This window comes from Perognathus longimembris, chromosome 6 (genome assembly GCF_023159225.1).
Source record: "Perognathus longimembris pacificus isolate PPM17 chromosome 6, ASM2315922v1, whole genome shotgun sequence".
NCBI classification, from domain to species: domain Eukaryota; kingdom Metazoa; phylum Chordata; class Mammalia; order Rodentia; family Heteromyidae; genus Perognathus; species Perognathus longimembris.
In genome coordinates this window covers 59,791,365-59,812,158 of record NC_063166.1, presented here as the reverse complement: position 1 = coordinate 59,812,158, position 20,794 = coordinate 59,791,365, and the positions used below count along the sequence as shown (strand labels likewise).

At 37.0% G+C, this 20,794-nt stretch overlaps 1 protein-coding gene across 3 annotated transcripts in view; it reads left to right on the top strand.

The window, feature by feature from the left end:
• Ankef1 (ankyrin repeat and EF-hand domain containing 1) overlaps positions 1-19,033 on the top strand; it is a 48,281-nt gene extending 29,248 nt beyond the window's left edge. For 2 of the 3 annotated variants that reach the window (XM_048348803.1, XM_048348804.1), the window contains exons 2-10: positions 728-1,118; positions 5,098-5,297; positions 6,266-6,415; positions 7,331-7,454; positions 11,061-11,883; positions 13,709-13,935; positions 15,961-16,121; positions 16,586-16,723; positions 17,841-19,033. In XM_048348803.1, coding sequence (XP_048204760.1) covers positions 773-1,118; positions 5,098-5,297; positions 6,266-6,415; positions 7,331-7,454; positions 11,061-11,883; positions 13,709-13,935; positions 15,961-16,121; positions 16,586-16,723; positions 17,841-17,999 — 2,328 coding nt within the window. In that variant the 5' untranslated portion in view covers positions 728-772 and the 3' untranslated portion in view covers positions 18,000-19,033. Of the gene's footprint in view, positions 1-727; positions 1,119-4,806; positions 5,312-6,265; positions 6,416-7,330; positions 7,455-11,060; positions 11,884-13,708; positions 13,936-15,960; positions 16,122-16,585; positions 16,724-17,840 lie in introns of those variants that run through there. The other variant, XM_048348805.1, reaches the window with a different exon arrangement.
• The last annotated feature ends 1,761 nt before the right edge of the window (positions 19,034-20,794 follow it).

The window sequence follows — 20,794 nt, the reverse complement described above, 5'->3', positions numbered from 1 at the left end:
TACACCAGTCATTCCAGCTATGTGGGAGACATAGGTAGACATGATTCTAAGCCCCCTGAGCAAAAATCAAGACCCAACTAAAAAGTTATCTAAGGCCAAAAGGTTTGGAAGTATTGCTTAATTGGCAGTGTGTCTGCCTAACAAGAGGAAGGCCAATTCAAATAACAATATCACAAATTAAAATGAGGGGGAGATTCCTGATGTCCTTGCCCAGGGCACTTTAGCAGTGGCCTTTGGCCACAACCACAGAGAAAATAGCCAGCAAAGAGACTGTGGAGGAATGAGTGCAGTGTGGAATGAGTGCAGTGTGGAATGAGACCCAGGCTATGAATTCTCTGATTGCCTAGACAGACATACTTGAAGAAGGAATAAGGAGTCAAGATAACACCTTACTCCCACGGAGAATGAAGGTGAGGGACTCCATTTGTGAGGAAATTCTATTACAAGAAGTAGAAGGGAGACTAATCTGGTAACAAGAAAAGCGTCTGGTAAACTAATGATAGTAATGGTGGAGGATTGTTTCGAAATATACTGAACTTTATGTCAGCTACATATTTTAATTTACATATAACTCTTGTTTTGAAAGTTAACATTTCACAGGAAATAGACTCTCTTTTTAGATGTTTAAAACAATGTTGGTACTTCATGAAAATAAGGGTGATAAGATTAACTCTATGTTGCTTATTTTCCTTCTGTGTGTGTGTTGTTGCTGCTGCTGCTGCTGTAGGTTTTGTCTTAGCCCCAGAAGCATTTTTTAAGAAGCTGATCAAACATGGCTTTAGCAAATAGGAGACTTGAGAACTTGCAGGTCTACAAAGTTCTTCAGTGTGTGCGCAACAAAGACAAGAAGCAGATAGAGAAGCTGACCAAACTTGGATACCCTGAACTGATCAATTTCACAGAGCCTGTTGATGGACTTAGTGCCCTGCACCTGGCCTCAGTTGCCAATGACATTGACATGGTCACCTTTCTTCTCGGGCTTGGCGCTCACCCTGATGTACAAGACCAAATGGGCTGCACTCCGACAATGAGGGCTGCGGAACTGGGCCATGAGCTGTCAATGGAAATATTAGCCAAGGCAAATGCTGATATGACTATAGTTGACAATGAAGGAAAAGGTAACTTCTCCAGCTTTCTATTTGCAGCCAAGAATTAGTAAAGCAGATATCTTGTTTTGTTTTGTTTTGTTTGCCAGTCCTAAAGCTTGGACTCAGGGCCTGAGCACTGCCCCTGGCTTCTTTTTCCTCAAGGCTAACTACTCTGCCACTTGAGCCACAGCACCACTTCTGGCCTTTTCTATATATGTGGTGCTGAGGAGTCAAACCCAAGGCTTCATGTATATGAGGCAAGCACTTTTGCCACTAGGCCATATTCCCAGCCCCTGTTGTTTTAATTTATTAATTTATTGACAAAGAGATGTATAGATGATTTACAGTTTCATACATAAGGCATTAAGTACATTTCTTATCAAACTTTTTACATCCTCCCTCATTTTTCTCCCAACTTCTCCCCTTCCCAAACCCTTCACCCCTCCCCAGGAGTTGTACAGTTGGCTTATAGCATATAGTTTTGTAAGTATTGCTGTTGCATTGGTTCATCTTTTATCTTTTGTCTCCCCATTTTGATGTTCTCCTTCCCCTCCCTAGTTCCAATAAATGTATATACAATACCCAAGGTACCAAGTTTTAATACTAAATTACTCTCAGTTTTACATGAAAGGCTAAATTCTCACTCTTGTGTATAAGGATACTGCCTCCTCATAATTCTAGAACAGGCTAAGTATATCTTAGGGAAAACAGTCTTGAGAGATCACTCCTTGAAAAAGAAAATTAGGAATGGGCTAATTTGTGTGTGGTAATTTCTTTTAAGTGATGAGAAAGATCAATATCCCCTATACACACTGATATTACCACAGCCATCCATTGTAAAATGCAAAATCTTGGGGCTGGGAATATGGCCTAGTGGTAAAGTGTTTTCATATACATGAAGCCCTGGCTTTGATTCCTCAGCACCACATATATAGAAAAAGCCAGAAGTGGTGCTTTGGCTCAAGTGGTAGAGTGCTAGCCTTGAGCAAAAAGAAGCCAGGAACAGTGCTCAGGCCCTGAGTTCAAGCCCCAGGACTGGCAAAAAAAAAACCCAAAATATAAAATCTTAGAGCCCTTAGAAAGTATGAGGTCCAAAATTCAAACCCAAGAACACTATAGATGGAGGGAAAGAGAAGGAGAGAGAGGGAGAGAGGAAGAGAGAGAGAGAGAGAGAGAGAGAGAGAGAGAGAGAGAAGACAGACAGAGAGACATACATTTTTATTTGAACAAAAGATTCCACACATTTAGAATCTTGGGTAGTACTAGGCTAAAGATTTCAGATGGATTTTATAGAATCTCCATAGCAATCCTATGTAGAAAAGACTTCGATTTGGGAACCCATGATTACTGGCATAACCTCCAACTTTTAAGATCAATTTTTTCACATATATGGAAACACAAGGTTTTGAGGATTATTTGGGTGAAATTGCTATATTTCAGTCTCCTCTGCCCTTCCAGAGTTCCATCTCAAGACCATGGTCTGTATGGTTTTGCCTAAGCAGATTAAGAGTTAAGCCAGCCTCATGAACATCATTACCATGATAACATCAGTAGACAATATCAATTGGTAGATTTTAGTCAGTTGTCCCAGAGAATTGCTACAAGTATAAAGCCATTAACATCAGCCCCACACTAGAGAAATGAATCTCATTTTAGTACGGTAATGTTTGCTGACAGGAGTGAAATCTAATTTGTAACTCTCCGGAGTTGAAACTTGACAGATGACTTGCTTAAAACAAAAGGAGAGAACAAAGAAAAAGAAAATTTATTTAATAGAACCACATAATAAAATAAACTTCAGATGCATTTAGAGGTCAAATATGTTTGAATTTTCAAAAAGAAAAGAAAAGGCCCTTAAGCCATTGTAGAGTTAGTATTTCTCAAAGTTTATTCCGTGGACCATGAAATCACAGGGCTGTTAAGTGCTACATGAAAAGTTAGTTCTACTATTGAGTTTATTTAGAGATCCATCGAATCATGGCCTTAAGCATGTTTCTTTCACATTGTTGGACCTACATTTGATCATAAAATATTACATAAAATACTCAGAATTTTGTAGAATATACTTTGAAAAACACTGCAATGCACCCAAGTTCACTTTCTTGAGTTTGAAGCAAACATTTAAGTCACACCCAAACATACACATACAAAACACATGTGCACATTGTGAAATTTTACAGCATACAAATCTAAAAATATAAGCTAAAATTGGAAATAAAGTCAGGTACATACTTGTAAAAAATGCAACGGTCATTTAGGTAAAATGTTAAACCTATTTCTGTGGAGGACAATGACTGCATGAGAAAAATCAACAGAGGAAACAATCACATGGAACAATATGAAAACAAAGTGAGAAAGGTGCACAAATCGTATTCCACTCATTAGCTGACCCAGCATAACTTAGTTTGCCAGTGACACCCAGTCGTATTTCCCTTGTGTAGCTCACCTTGAAAATCCTTAGTTAGCTGACACTTGCCAAAATGCTCTGCTTATTCCACAGTAATCTCCTTGCCACAAAAAAATCCTATTTCCTGGTGACTTATATGGCTCATGCACATGTTTTCTAAAGGATAAACCAGTATTTAAATGCCCACATGGGTCTTTGAAGGATGTGAGATAGGGTCTACGGCTAAGTTAGGCCAGGATACATTTTAACTAATGCATTGCTTTTGTCATCATTACAAATGTATCCATTTTACTAGCGTCTTTTCTAGTAATGGCTTTACCTTCTGCATATCTTGTTGGCAGTTCTTAGTTATTTTTTTCCTTGGAACCAATATCCTTTCTCAATCTTTAGATTCAGGTTTTTCAGTTCAAGCAAGTTTTCCTTTACTATATGTATATAACTTTCTGTTATCATTGGTCTTTTATATGATGTGTTCCATCTCTCCTATTTCCCCTCTCTAGCCCATTTAAACTATTCCCTCATCTCAATTACATTTTTCTTAATTTCTTTCTTCAAGTCTCTGAGCATGTTGTTCATAACGCCTGCTCTGCTTCTTTTTTTCCTGCTTCTTATCTGACTTTCATTCCATAGTTGTTCTTTATTTTTCCCTAACATTTGTTTCCTAAATTCTGCTGGCCAGTTTTATCTTTTCCTGCTATTCACCTCTGTCTTCAGTTCTTCTCTTTCTTGGTCTTGGTCTATGCTTTGTACTTTCTATTTTATTTATATTTAATTTCTTTGTAAGCAGAGAATTGGGCCAGTCAATAATTTTCATTGTTATCGTTTTTTTTAGTATGTAGTTTTATGCCTTACCATATCAGTGTCTGTACCTTTCTTGTAATGTCCTTTTCATCCTTCATGCTGATATGTTTGTCTTATTGTTTGAATGAAACCTCATTTTGGAGTGAGTACACTAAAAGGTTAGTTTGGAGTCCATTGATTACTCAGAACTTTACTTACCAACACTGTGTCCTGGGATTAAAATAATACCACTGGAATTAAAACAATACCCTTGATACACAGTACAATTTTGACATGAATATGATGAGGGCCTGTTTGTTGTAGGTCTTAAGTGTGGGAAATGTCATATTTTCCTCTCTTTATTGGAGCAAAATGGTAGAGCCACTTTCCATCTCTTTATCTCACCAAGATTCTGCTCCAGACAAATGAGTTCAGAGGAAACCCAGGGTGCCACCAGGAACCCTTGAGAACACTCACCCTGCAGATTCTAAGACTGTAAGATACTAGAACCCATGTTGACCAGAAGTCCTGTGTCAGCGCTCTAATTCTTCCATATGCCAATTCTATAACATATAATTCTAACTTTGCTATGTCAACAGAGATATAAACTACAACTTGTGCTAACATCAGCTCTATCAAAGATTTCCCTTTTTGCCTTTCTGTTTTGGTCATTTTAGTTGGTTTCAGAGAGGAAATCAAGGCCGATGTGCCTTTGCTCTGCCATCTCCTTAGATATAGGTTTCTAAATTATAATTTTCTCATATATGTATTTATTTATATGCTGTTAATGAAGTTGTTTAAGGGAATTCTATTTTTCCACAGGTGTTTTGTTTTACTGCATCTTACCCACTAAGCGGCATTACCGTTGTGCTCTGATTGCTTTGGATCATGGTGCAGATGTCAACAATTGTACCTATGAAGGAAAACCAGTATTTCTTCGAGCTTGTGAAGAAGCACATGATGTTAGAGAAATGTGCATGACATTTTTGGAGAAAGGAGCCAATCCAAATGCTCTCAACTCAGTATGACTATTCCTGTGATTATAAATATTTCTTTATTCTATTACAGTTCTATTAATATAACCTTTTGCATTTACGTATAGCAAAAATTATCTTGCTAGCTTACAGATTGCTCATTTCATTTGGATTCAAAATGCATGGCGGTGATAGTACTCTCATTATCTTCCTATCTTCTTGACTTTGCAGTCTATTCCCTAATCATGCATATTGTCAAAATGTCATTACAGGAAATAGCAGAAAATAATTACTGATACCTAATAAAAGTTCATTCTCCTAGAAAGAAAGTAGATAGTTCTGCTATCTCTCATAGACACTTGGTTTCCTCTCATCTGGGTATTTGGCTTTGTTTTCTTACATTTTCACTTCCAGACTCCCACAAAATAGATTTTTATTCGCATTAGAAAATCAATGTGATCCAATTTCAGCATATGTTATATTTTCTTTCTTTTTCATTTTTGTTCGTCCTTTTTTGCAAGAAGCATACATTTTAACATGAGATTCCCATGGGATCATGCAGCATAATTGTGATTATTATAGACACTGAAAATTACAGTATTTATTTGATGTTTCCTCTTTCTTCTTTGAAACTAAAACCCCCTGGAATAATGTACAATCTTTTTAATGGAGAGCAGAACTGGAAAACAGGTTCTACCTGGGATGAGGGTATTAAGTGGGAGGGAAGACAAGAGGGAGACAGACAGGATGGAGGAGAGTGAGCATGTTTTTTTAGTTGTTTGGAAGGGAGTAGTGGGGGAGAGGGAGGGTGACAGAAGGGGTGAGTCTGAACAAGTAATGGTACATGCATATATGGACATATTGAGGTGAAACCCTTGTATAGCTAGTTGATGCTAATAAAAACATAAAGGACTAAACTTGTAAATCTAAGGCTAAATGAATTTGAGCCATATTTGCACTGAATATGTTTTTTTTATGATAATGGGTGTAACAGCACTGGTGTATTCCATGCCCAGTCCACAGGTCGCACAGCTTTGATGGAGGCAGCGAGAGAAGGGGTGCTAGAACTAGTCCGAGAAATCCTGGAACGAGGAGGAAAAGTGAACACATTTGACAATGATAGACATCATGCCGCCCACTTTGCTGCCAAAGGAGGCTATTTTGATGTAATTATCTGCTCTTTTGCTTTATAAATTTGTCACTAAAACTTTCGTTTCTCAGAGTTTGTCTTGTGCAGGTAGAATATTCGTTTCGTGAATTATTTCCATTTTAATATCCTCAAATAATGCTTAAAATTTAACTTCAACCTCATAGTCCAGCCTTTTGTTCAGTTTTATTTGATAACTTATTTGCTTGCGTATTACTAAAAAATATTATTCTGTGTAGCTGGCCATGACAAATCAAAATGCCTATCACCTGAGATTACTTGATTTTATTGCTCCATTATGTATTGAAATCCTAAACGTGACACAAGGGAATTGTGGGGAGGATGACATCATATTATTCTCATCTCTCCCTGGTGCTTGTGTGAATTTAATAATACACTGAATTCTAAACTCTGCTGAGTCTGGCATCTTACAATAGATATCTGAACAATTCGTGCTATTACAAATCAAAAGAAGAAACTGCAATTCTAAATTTTTTTTAATTTCTGCATTTCACTTAAAATTCCTTTAATTTCTTTGAGTTTTAACTTAAGGACCTTTATTTTCTCCTGGAGTCTCTTCTCTGTTGTAATAGGCACTATGATGGATAAAGAATTTGTTCCCCTGATGTTCTGTGCTATATTATGAGGGTTCTTAAAGTGCCGACATGTACCAAAATGATAGTGTCCCAGCTGACTGTAGGATTTTCAGCACTCCAGATGACTGAAGATGGAAACATTCAGTGCCTGAGTTATATAATACCAGAGATACATTATTTTGAGAACTGAAAATGTGACTAGAAAACCAAAGGAATCAAACTTGCACTTTTTAAATTATTTATTTCAATTTGAAATATCTGAATTTTATAGAAATTAAATATTCTATCACTAAACATACATCTCTATTCCTCTACAAAATCCACTGTTTATTTTTCAGATATTGAAGCTTCTTTTTGCCTACAATGGAGACATGGGGCTGATTGCAATGAATGGGAACACACCACTTCATTATGCTGCCATGGGTGGTTTTGCAGATTGCTGTAAATACATAGCTCAGCGAGGTAAAATTGTCAGCAATTTTGAGCTTAAAGTGTTTATGGTCTATCCATGTCACATATGAGTGAGGAATTTTAGCCAGGCTCTTATAAATCTCTTACATTTTTCTATAGCCAAACTTCACTTATACATAAAAAGAAAACTGAAGTTTTTCTTATGCCATTCCCACTAAAATATAAATCCAGTGATATAAATGAAGAATATCCATCTCATTCAATACTTTAGGTTACTGCCAAATTTTGAAACTCATGACTTAGCAACTATTAAAATGCTTATACTTTACTCAATTCCTTACTTAAAAAGTGGATTTCAGACTAACAAAAGACATATTGAAAATCATTTCCTTTGTTCTGAATTTTTAATTTTTATGTTATTAAAGATATTGTTAATGCCAAATACAAAAATAATTTTTTCTGGAGATCTTGCAGTTATAAGGGAAAATAGCTTAAGGGAGACATGAAATAAAATGAATTTTCTTGGAAAATTGATTATGCAAGCAATATTTGTTATTTTAGATTTTCCTGTAACTCTGAAGTAGCTATTAGCTTAGAGTTATAAACTTGATTATGTATAGCATAGCTTAATGAGTTTCTTAAAATGAAAATATTAGGAGTTAAGCTTAGAAATATGAATCTATTTGTTGCTAGTTAGCTATTTAATGAACATCAAGGTTACCTCTTTATTAAAGAAGGCATTGCATTTTGTTGAATTTTGTCTGCTTTATTCCAGTTCATGGGAAATAGGCAGAAAAGTAAAAAAGTCCAAAAACCCTTGAATAGAACAGGGTGTTCTGTTTTTCTATCTTCCACGTAGGCAGAGAATTTGAGAAGTCACTGACATATGAAAAGCCTGAACTATAAACATTAACAGTATAAAAATAGTATAATAATTGACCCATTTTTGTTTCCTAAATACATTTATTCCTCCCAAAATAAACTATTTTAACAAATAAGGAAAAATACATAAAGTATAATTTTGTTCCCTCCAATTGTCCCAATGGTCTCTAAGAGCAGTTTATTCTGACATTTAAATTTTCACATAGTCTGTTTCTAGAAATTAAGTCTTCCCAATATTGAGTCAAGTTTGTTCAACATTACTATGTTGAATTGCTTATTAGAAAAATTCTATAACACCTGTGCTCTATTCTTTGTGTATATCACAGATCAAGTAAGAGAAAGCAGGTTGAAAATCAAAGGGTCTGAGTGTGGGTCACACACAACGACCTTGCTTGGTGATGCAGAAAACATGCATCTTCCTGGAAAGAAAATCACAAAATGATTTCTAAATTAAAGGTCTGAAAATATTGAGTTCTAAAGTGTGTTAGGAGGTACAAACACATCACCATAAATTCCACCAAACAGATCCACCATAAATTCCAGAACAGCAATGCTGTCAGCTACATTTTCATCTGGAGAATATCAGATCCAAGGAGATCAAAGGTCCCAGAAATCTTTAGCAATAAAATGCCCATTTCTGCATAAGCTCCCAGGGTTTAGCCATTTCTGTACTCAAATGTAAATTAAGCATTTGGACTCACTGGAATTTTTTGTTCCCACATTAACATATCTTCCTGTATATGTTCCTCTGTGGGTCCCCATTCTGGCTGCTAGAACAATTTTACATTTGCCCCTTGGTATCTATAGGGGAGTGACTTCAGGATCTGAAGTCCAAGTATACTCCTAATTCCCTTAATATGTGCATTTAACCTACATACTTCCTCTTGTATACTTTAAAATCATCTCTAGATTACTAATAATGCCTGATATAATGTACATAATAACAAATAAGTGATTAAACTGTAGTGCATAGAGAATAATGACAAGGAAACAAGTATACTGTTCAGAATCGATGCAAATTGTTTTCAACTATTTTCTATCATTGATTGAATCCCTGAGTGAGGAGAGCTGACTGTAATCATAAGGGAAGAGACACTAAGTCCCAAGTCAAAAGGAAAGAAAGATACCTTTGGATCTTGCAGATAGATTGTCAACTGAAATGTTGGAGTTGTTTATCCATTGAAAAGTTTCTAAGGAGAAGGAAACTAGCAGAAAAAGAGGGCAAGCTAAAGCAGGTTTAACTCCTTTGGCCTTTATTGTTGGGTTTAACATAGAAAGAGTGGAGGTGGTAGGTTAAAAAAAATAATATCTCCAGGGCTGAGAATGTTATGGCTTAGTGGTAGAGTGCTTGCTTAGCATGCATGAAACCCTAGGTTCCATTACTCAGCACTATGTAAAGAGAAAAAGCCAGAAGTGGTGCTGTGGCTCAAATGGTAGAGTGCTAGTCTTGAGTGAAAGGAAGCCAGGGACAGTGCTCAGGCCCTGAGTTCAAGCCACAGGACTGGCAAAAAATAAATAAATAAACAAATAAATATATATATATATGGAATCCTCAGATTTCATTAAGCTCCTTGGTTCCACTGCTAAAGATTGTTCACATGATTTTATCACAAAACAATTGATTAGTACAAGCTATTTTAATGTAGTGGAGAGACATAAAATATTGTTTAGAATTATACACAGATTTCAAAACTACATCATTCGAAAAGAAACAAGAGTCCTTTTACATTCTGAACTGCTTTGAACCTACATTTTTTGTTTCCAAATTCTAGCATGCTCTTTTTTTTTCTGTTAGGTCTCTTCCAGAATTATCCAACATGCTACCCGTTTGAAATGCAGTAGTCCTTGGGTTCCATGGGTATATGTTCCCAAGGAGATCATCATTGAGGAGATAACACATGTGTTCAGAATGCCTGCTTAACTCATTTTCCATACCAATCAACTTCCACTGAATACAATGCCACCCTTCAATAATTCTAAAATTTTCACTTGATTGCTTAAATTAAGCACATCAGATTTACATTTTTGTAAAACAGAGAGCCAGAAAACAGCCTAGTACATGGTGGTTTAAATATAACTGACAGTAATGGAAGACTGAGAGCTTCCCTACGTAATACATGTGTGTGATTGCTTTTGACATTTCTTTCTGATTTTTTTTTTTTTTTTTGCCCAGTCCTGGGCCATGAACTCAGGGCCTGAGCACTGTCCCTGGCTTCCTTTTGCTCAAGGCTAGCACTCTGCCACTAGAGCCACAGCGCCACTTCTGGCCGTTTTCTGTATATGTGGTGCAGGGGAATCGAACCCAGTGCCTCATGTATACCAGGCAAGCTCTCTTGCCACTAGGCCATATCCCCAGCCCCTTCTTTCTGATTTTTAAACATTTCTTATTTTTGTCCACAGTTGGTCAAAACCACATGTAATGAGTCTGTAATGTTTTCCTGTGCATCATTAACTAAGATACCTACCTATAGCGATGAATGTAAACTGTTAACCATTCTTAATTCACAGAGTGAAAACCCCAGGAGAAATAGTACATTCAAACTCCATACTTAAAGTGGCTCAATGTGTTCTATGTGTATATAAAATTTTAAGAGAAAGGTTTTGTCCAGTATGATTTTTTGAATTACTTTTGTTTGTCTGAAGGAGTTTGAAGGCATGGCTCAGAGGTAGAGTGATGGCCTAAGACAGACCTCAGGCTCCTCATAATTAACAGTTGGATAAGCGACATTTGTTAAGACTTGGCACCGTTCCTGATGGTAACATTTCTTGTTTTAGGTTGTGACCTGAAATGGAAAAACTTAGAACATAAAACACCCAGAGCTGTGGCTAAAGATGGAGGCTTCAAGGCAGCAAGCAAAGAAATACGCCGAGCAGAACGGACTGCTAATAAACTGGCCAAACAGGGAGACCAAAACCCCAACCCAGTCTGGGCCCTCAGACTCCACGACTGGTCGATAGAACACGAGGGTTTCCTGCGGGAAGCCTTCGCCATCGTGGACAAGGGCGATGGCACAGTCAGCAAAGAAGACTTCTTGCAGACACTGGAGGAAAGACAGAGCTATGCGAACACGGATCAGCTGGCTTTTGTAGCTCAACTGCATGAGAAAGTCCGAGGTGGGGGAGTCAACATTAACGAATTCTTTAAAGGAACCAAATACTTAGGCAAGACTTACGTCTTGGGATCTTTTGGGCCTAAGAAAAAGAAGAAAGGGCTTGGCAAAAGGGGCAAGAAAGGCAAGTTCGTTTTACCTCTCCCCATCTGTGTCATTCCCGAGCAAGCGTTCGCAGGTAGGCCGGATGGGGGGCCGCCTTATTACGTGATCGAAGCCTACCAAAACCTGACTGACTCCAGCCGCTTCAACCGAGACCGCCCGCCAGAACATCCCATTCAAGATGACTCTGCTTGGTACATTGATGATACGGGGAAGGTCTATTCAAATATTAATTTCATCACCAAGGCAGGCGACATGGCATCCTTGAAAAAGGCTTTTGAGTCGGGAATACCTGTGGATATGAAGGATAGGTTCTACAAGACACCGCTCATGACGGCTTGTGCCAGTGGAAACATAGATGTGGTCAAGTTTCTTCTTGAAAAAGGGTATGTGGTTTGGTTTTAAAGAGTAGTTATTTTTGAATGCATTTAATTTTTTTTCTCGTAAAGGTGAACAATACAGGGGTTACAGGTTTATAAGTCAGATAAACAGTGCATTTCTATTTGAACAATGTTACCCCTTCCCTCGATCTCTCCCAATTTTTTCCTCTCCTCTCCACTCACCTGTGGTTTACTTCATTTTCAATGTGTGTAGTGAGTATCACTGCTGCACTCACTCACTCTTGGTCCATGGGCTAAACTCTTACAGACTTCTCAGAGGAAGAAGTTAGAATGGCCAATAGACAAGTAAAGACATGTTCAACATCTCTGGCTGTAAAATCAAACCAACATGGAGATTCCTCCTCACTCCAGTTCGAATGGCCCTTATTGAAGAAAACTAACAATAACAAATATGCTGGTGTGGAGGTTTCCAGTTTTATGAGTCTTCACACTTTGGGAGAGAGAACAAGAGTAATATCAGCTCTTGAATCTGAAGGGCACAAGAAAAGGGCTCATTGGTGAAATCTGCATTGAGGATCCAGGCTAGGAAACATAGCGCACGCGCGTGCGTGCGTGTGTGTGTGTGTGTGTGTGTGTGTGAAATAAGCAAGGACACAAATGTGATGAACCAGCACGTTTTAACTCTGTTTGGGTGTCTGGTTTTCTGTGACAGACAAGAAAACTCAGATTGACCTCAGCAGGTGACCTGGATGGTGTATAGGCATTTTTTAATCTGCCTCTTCTATTGTAAGACTACCAACCTACCCTAACATGTAGCATTATGATGCCCATAATGTGACTAAGGACACATCTTAGTCGCACTATGCCACATCTTCCTTCTCCAGCAGTCTTTATCTTAGTTCACTCATAAATATCTTATTTGAAATATCAAAAATACCTTAATTTTGCTTATAAAACTAAGAAATTTGCTCTGGTTTAATTCCTTCTTGTAGTTGTAAAACTGGGATACATTTCTGAGTATTTCCTCAGCTTTCTTGTGGGTGTCACAGGCTTTCATAGGACATAAGGCTCAGAATTTGTTGAAGATTGGAGGAACTAAAATATGTAAAGCACTAATTTGCACAGTAATTGCATTGTTGGCAAGATATTAATGTTATTGTTATATTAGCTATCATGTCAAAGATTTGACTTTGTATTTTATCAAAAATAATATAAAACAACTAAAGAGAACTTGAATTTGAGGACACAGAAATTTTAATACAGGCTAAAAGTTTAAATCATAGAATGCTTTGATTTTTAAATAATAAATGTTTACTTAAAATATTATAACATAGAATGGTGGATGAATATAGTCATGTGATAATTGCTTATGTATGTGAAAAAAGAACTAACCAACTTGATGAGACTGGTAAGGGGCACAGGAAGGACTGGAAAAATGGTTGGAAGAGATGGCTTTGATTGAGATGTATTGGACCCATAAATAGACATGTTAAATTTGAAACAACCTGTACAACAATTTGAAGATAGCAAACAATAAAAAATAAACAACAAGACATGCAGAGATTGCAGATACAAAATGAAATAACCTCACTTTTATTTTCTGTCAGCTCTCATCTTCATAGGATCCAGTTTTATCCATTTTTTCTTGATTTTAGCCTTGGCAAAAAATTGGAATCTTTAGGATCTCGGTGCCTTTTTAAAGCTAAATAAAATGTATCCTGCAACGCAAATTGTAGCATAAAGTTTATGTTGAATGCTTTTAGTTTGTAATTTGACAAATTAGTAAAATTCTGTAAAGCTTTTGTCTTCTTTTAGCTGCTGTGATTGGAAGCACTGCCATTTTCAGTTGTGTGTCTCTCTTTCTTTATAGGGCAAATGTTAATGCGACAGACAATCTTCTGTGGACTCCACTTCATTTTGCCTGCCATGCAGGCCAGCAAGACATTGTTGAACTGCTTGTGAAATATGGAGCTTCTATAGATGCACTTTCCATCAACAACTCAACTCCTTTAAGCAGAGCCATTGAAAGCTGTAGATTAGATACTGTGAAATACCTACTTGATATAGGGGCTAAATTCCAGATAGAAAATAGAAAAGGTATGTTTATATTATTGGTGGATCACAAGAGAAAGAGAGAATTCATGTTAAATTTCAAACTCATTCAGTTCTATTTATGTAGAACCCTCTCATTGTTTACTGGTGAAAATACAATCCTTAGATCAATGTTACAGAAGTTTATTAACAGTGCTTCCTCTCATTATCAGTATTAAAGGGCCCAGTTGCTTGATCTTTGCCATCTGTCATGGACTGATTGCTTTTATAAAATGCAATTAAAATGATGTATTGGGGGGCTGGGGATATGGCCTAGTGGCAAGAGTGCCTGCCTGATATACATGAGGCCTTGGGTTCGATTCCCCAGCACCACATATACAGAAAATGGCCAGAAGTGGCACTGTGGCTCAAGTGGCAGAGTGCTGGCCTTGAGCAAAAAGAAGCCAGGGACAGTGCTCAGGCCCAGAGTCCAAGCCCCAGGACTGGCAAAAAAAAAAAAAAAAAAATGATGTATTGGCCTAGGTTTAACTTTTCGAGGAACCTCCAGACTACTTTCCAAAGTGGTTGTACTAGTTTATATTCCCACCAGCATTGTTGTTGTTAGAACTCAAAATGTTGGCCAGTCTAACTGGGGTAAGATGGTGTCTCAGGATTGTTTTAATTTGCATTTCTTTTATTGCCAGGGATGATGAGCATTTCATGTGTTTCTTTGCTATTCTTACCTCTTCTTCTGAGAAGTCTCTTCTTAGCTCCCTTGCCATTTAGTAATTGGTGCATTAAGTTTGAGAGGGGTTAGTTTCTTGAGCTCCTTGTATGTATTGAGAATCAGAGGAAAGGGTGAACAAGTGGAGCGATAGGGCTCACTGGCTGCACCAGACATTGATGACAGTGAACTATGCAACTCGAGGGTGGAGATAGGAGAAAGAGAAGAGGATGAAGAAACAGATGACACTATGATAAAGGAAATGTACTTATTTCCGGATGTATGCAAAGATAACCCCACTGTATATCATTTCCAAAACAACAATTAATTGGAAAGAAATGATGTATTAGAAAAAATCCATAAAACATAAGCTCAGACTTCTTATTAATCTTTAAATTCAAATGACAGAAAATTCTTCTAATCAAGGTGGTACAAATTTCTGGATACTTAATTTTAATAGTTATTTCATTATGGATGAATAGCTCATAGCTATTTGGTTTTGAAATTATATGTATTCACAATTGTTGCCACTGTTTTGACTTGTAATTCCTAATAATTGGCTGCCTGGAGACTGGAGACCTTTAAGAATCCTCATAAAGCTGGACAAAATAATTCTGGAATTGAGACTTTCTTGTCTACAGGAAGCAAATAGTCTCCCTTAATCATAGATTTGTACAAGAATAAAGTCATGAGAACAAATATTTGAGCTCTATGTTTGGAGTAACCATTTTCTTAATTGAAGGTCATTGCTCCTTTTGGCTCTGAAACAATATTTATACTTCTGGCTGCTTCAGGCCCTGCCCCTCAGTCACAGGGAGTATTGTAATATCATCAGATCTGCTGATGATGTTTCAAGTAAGATGATACTCAGCCACCTGCCTAGATCTCTTGGGAGCACTAGCCTCCCCAGGCTGAGGGAACTAACCTCCTCATATCACAGAAAGGGGAAGTAAGGTAAAATAATCACACAAAAGAAAAATGTGTACAAGGTGAGGAGAAAAAAGAAACATCAGTTGGATATTCAAAAATCTAGTATTTCTAGTAATCTAGTATTTTCCATTTACTTTTAAGTAATGTGGTAAAAAAAATTTCAATAATTTAAGGGCCAATAAATGACACTTTAAGTCTTGGAATTATGGGGGGTGTTGGCTCATAGTTTCTTTAAGTTTTTCATTATCTTTAAGTAGTTGTACAAATGGGTTTCAATAGAGAATATCTGATCTGAATCTGTGAAGTCATCCCATTGGCTTTCATAATCTTCCTGTACCATGCATAGAACTGGCATGCTGAAGTTTTTTTTTTTCTACATAGTGTATCATTAAGTCTATGTATTAGTCTGACTCAGAATTTGTTTCTTTCTTACATAGGTCACACAGCCATGGATATTGCAAAGGCATATGCTGACTATAGAATCATTGACATGATTAAAGAAAAGCAAGATAATATGGCCAAAACAGGAGACAGTACAAAACTGAAAATGAAAGTGTCTAAAATGAAGACTGATGTTCTTGAAACCAGAAAGGAAGAGGTATGCAACAGTAACAAAAGACAGAAGACAATGCATGAAAATCAAGACGAAAAATCAAATTAGAAAGGGTTAGGGAAGTTTAGGTGGTTGGAAATAGACTGGGTAAAGTGATTGCATGCAGTCAGATGATAGTAAGATGGTCAAGAAGACTCAAGTTTCTACTATAATCACCATTACTATTGTAGTAAGATTATATTTTCTGACTAATGAACAGCCATAGGTCAAGAATGGACCTCTTGAAGACTTGTGTGATCTATCACTGATGGCACTAATTAGGGTCATACAAGGCAGACTATATTTCTGCATTCAAAGTTGTTATAATATTCCATTTTATCTCAAATTCTAGCTTACATTATAGCATTTCAATTTGTTTCCCCCCCCTGGCTTTAAGTAACATATAGAATAAATAATACTTGAAAGCAGATACTAGTTTTAACAACTCATTGTGTGTATCTTGCTTTCAGGAGCCACTTTCATCAATATATAATATACCAGCCATAGCAGAAGAAAAGAAAGCACATAAGGATAATGTGGTTTATCTCAATTCATTGATTACCAGTGGTTTTACCAAGAAAGTAGATATAACATTTGTTCCACGAAGGGTAAGTACTTGGAAGGATCTTCTTAGTGTGGTAGATCTCATAAGGTAATTTGAAAGTGTTGTCTGTCAGTCATCAAAAAAACCTGTTCAATGGCTATCTCTCTTCATTACTATTTGTGGGAGTCCTTTTGCTAAAGACTGCCATTTTCAAACCAGTAAGTCTATGTATTAGCTCCTAATATGTCATCCCTCTGTCACTATTTCCATATTAATACTTTTCTTTTTCATCTTTTTTTCTGTTGTGGGGCTTGAACTCTGGGCCTGAGCACTGTCCCTGAGCTCTTCAGATCAAAGCCAGTGCTCTACCACTTGAGCCACAGTGCCACTTCTGGTTTTCTGATGGTTAACTGGAGATGAGTCTCATGGACTTTCCTGTCTGGGCTGGCTTTGAACTGAGATCCTCAAATCTCAGCCTCCTGTGTAGCTAGGATTACAGGTGTGAGCCACTGGAGCCTGGATTCCATATTAATCATTTTTTTAAATCTGAAATCTCCTTTTGATTGATGGATTTCCCTATAGCGATTAGTCACTGAATTCTGTAAGTATATTATTTCAGAACTCCTCAGACTCAATCCTCTCCTTCATACTCATTAGCACGAACTGAACATGGAAATTTCATACTAGTCCAGATTGGATATATTAAGCTAGACTCCTGAAGATCTGCAATTAAATAGGGAAAATCACCTCTAGAGGCAAAGAGTTGTCCCTCCAGTTCCTGTCTACCCATACTGAATAAGAAGTGAATCCTGTATCTGTTATTGAATTCCAATTCCTTTGCTTCCCTAGTTTGATACCCTAAAAATGAATAGCCATGGGCCACAAGTGAAACTGGCTAGAGAAGTAATTAAAGAACACTTCTGATCTCATGTCCCAGATAAGCCTCATCAGAAGGAAAAGGTTCACATACTCACTGATGTCATGGAACATGGAGAAAACAGTAAAAATATATTTAGAAGGAAATCTGATTGCTTTAAGTGAAAACTATTGAAAACCTTCTTAGATTGGGGTTATCACTAAGTTGTGAAGTGCTTGCCTAGTGTATGCTTAATTAGAACAATGTCTTGAAAATTGTCTGTGAAGTCTTATCCCAACTGCTTGTGTTTGAATGTTTGTTTAAGACATGGAGTCCTGAAGCCACAACAGCAGAGCTGGTCAAGAAGCGGGAGATGCGGCGAGAGAGGTTTACATACGAGGTGGACTTTGAAGATTTCATGATGCCTTTTCAGAAGAACATCACAGAGAAGGCAAAGGCACTGGAAAGTGCCCTTAAGATCTAAATCACGGCAGCTGCTTCTTAGGGTAAATGTTTTAAGGTCCAAAGTCCAAACTTTAGATAGTTCCATCAAATTCACAGCAATCTCTCTGTTAAGAATTTGTTACCAAATACATATGGACAACGTAACAACTATAAATATTCTGAGAAATACAGTGAAGATGTGTTTCATTTTTCAATGGATGGCATTCCATTTTACTCTACCCCCATTTCCCCAATCATTATTGATAATATAATAGAATGACTGGCTTATGGGTATAAACATTAGTGTCAAAAAGTAAAAGGTATACTGTATTACATTTATTAAAAGTAATTCTATCTGGGCATGGTGTCATATACTTATAATAGATAGGTGGAAGATGAATAGATGGATGATGGATGATAGGTGAATGGATGGATACATAGATGATAGCTAGGTAGATAGATATTACCTATGATTGATAAAGACAGACAGACAGACAGATGAAGAGAAAGCTTCAGGGAATTGGTTAACATGGTTTTGGGAACTAGCTGGCAAAGACCTAAATCTATAGGCCATTTGGTCAGAGCTTTCTTTGGCATCCATATGCAGAATTTCTACTTTCTTAGGAAAAATTCACATCTGTACCTACCCCCAAATACTTCTACATGTACTTTCTAAAAATCAAGGGTATTCCTTTCTATAACCATAGTAAAATTGTCAAGATTTCTGCTGCTGTTAAAGCAACCAATATAACTTGTCAATATTGTAAATCTAACTGTCCTAGAAGCTTAATCGCACCCTTAAGAAACATTATAAGTAGAGAAGTCTATCTAAGCATCAAAAAGATTTTGTAGAGGAAATTTTGCTGACATAAGAAGATGGTCTGCCAATATTACGTGAAAATACAAAGTATGTTATAAATAATTTGTACAGTAATATTGAACTTGTAAATATGTAATGTATATTTATATAGTACTTTTTCTAGGTTTTGCAGGTTTAAGAGATTTTAGTTATAAATTACCTGACTTGTACTATTTAATCTTACCTTACATGTATTTTCTATATTTTTAACAATGAACATGTGTTATTTTGTAATAAACAACAAATATTGTTGTTATTTTTTAATATGGTTTACTAACTTAGGCAAGGTCTTGTTAGATAGCCCAAACTGGTCTTAAATTCTCCATTGTCCAGGTGAGTGTTCTAGTCAACCTCTCCAGCACTGGAACAAATGGCCTTTGTCCTTGTGCCAACTTGAATTTAACTGCCTAAAAAAGAAGAAAAGGTACAACATGCCCAAATCAAGAATATCAAATGGATTTTTATTTGTATCTTCCTCTTTTATTCCTTTTGGAATATTGTCTTAGTAAAAATATCCCCAATGCAGGTCTTTAAGCCAAGAATTCAGCAGCAGGTAATTTGAGGATTGTCCCTAGGGGAAAGCAATGTGGAGTGAGATGGGGTGACAGGTCAGGGAAGTGAAAGAGGTCAAGCAATGATGAGATTTCAGGTGCAGTCCTAGCTTCCAAGTCACTATGTGAGAAGGAAGGGGTTGGCTCTAGAGTGCTAGCAAGTAGATGCCAGTGAAAGGGGGGAGGGCGAGGAGAGGAATGTTCCTATGCTCAGGTTTGAAGTCATGGATAAGCATCACTGGCTGGAAAGCATAGAGAAGCTGGGACTAGGGGCCAAGCACAGCAAAGGATACTTACAATCCATAGCTTGAACAACTGTGTAACAAGGGAAGAATTTTCATTTTCAAGGACTGAAAAGGTTTTTCAAAAAACCTTTATTGTAAGGATGGTATACAGGGGTATTACAGTTATGTAAGTAAGGTAATGGGCACATTTTCCAACATTGTTAACCTCTCCCTCATTTTCTCCCACTTTCTTCCTCCTTACTCCCCTCCCCCTCAAGCTGTAAATCTCATTTCCAACATAATGTCTTGTGAGTATTGCAGTTGCATTGCTTCACTCTTTGTCCTTTGTCTCACAGTTTTGTTATTTCCCTTCCCTTCCTCAAATCAGATAAACATATATACAAGGCACAGGGTACCAAAATCAAACATAGTGAAAACAGGGGACAAAGGAAAAAGGAAATAATTTCACACAAGACATTAAAAACAAAAACACTCTTGTTTCTATATCTTAGAGATCATTTTGATTAGCATCATTTTATCTGGTCATATGTACATAGTTATTGAGCTATTGTGATCCTCTGCTAGGACTGTCCTAGACAAATACTAATTATTTCAGATGAGGGAAGCCATGGAGCCTATGTTTCTTTGGACCTGGCTTCACTTAATATGATTCTCTGAAAAGCCATTTTTAAGTATTATCTTTAGGTCGATACAGGGCTTTCAAGTCAACATGTCAGTTGGTGAGTGCAATGTATCTTGGTTAATGTCAACCCCTTTCATCCTCCCCTATCTCTCCCAACTCCACCCTTCTTAATTTGCCTGGCCTCATTTTCACATACATACATTAAATATGATGAAAACACTTACCCTCCCTTTTTCTCTGTTCATCTGCTCCTCTCCCCTTGACCTCATGTCCCCTTCACATCACATGTTACATCTTCCTGGTATTCATTTTGTTAAACCATAAGTTAGTTCAAATGAATCCCACTACTAGAAACCTCTCCCCCACATCCTATGCTTTAGTGAACATGTTTATGTACGTATGCAGATGACCCTCTGTATACTTACAAATATATTTATAATCTAGATGCAATTTCACACCCAGCAGACTTGGATCAAAGTCTCAATTTCATAATTTACAAAGCAGAGATAAGACCAACTTTTAAAGAGTCAAATGAATTGATACATGTCATGACACAAA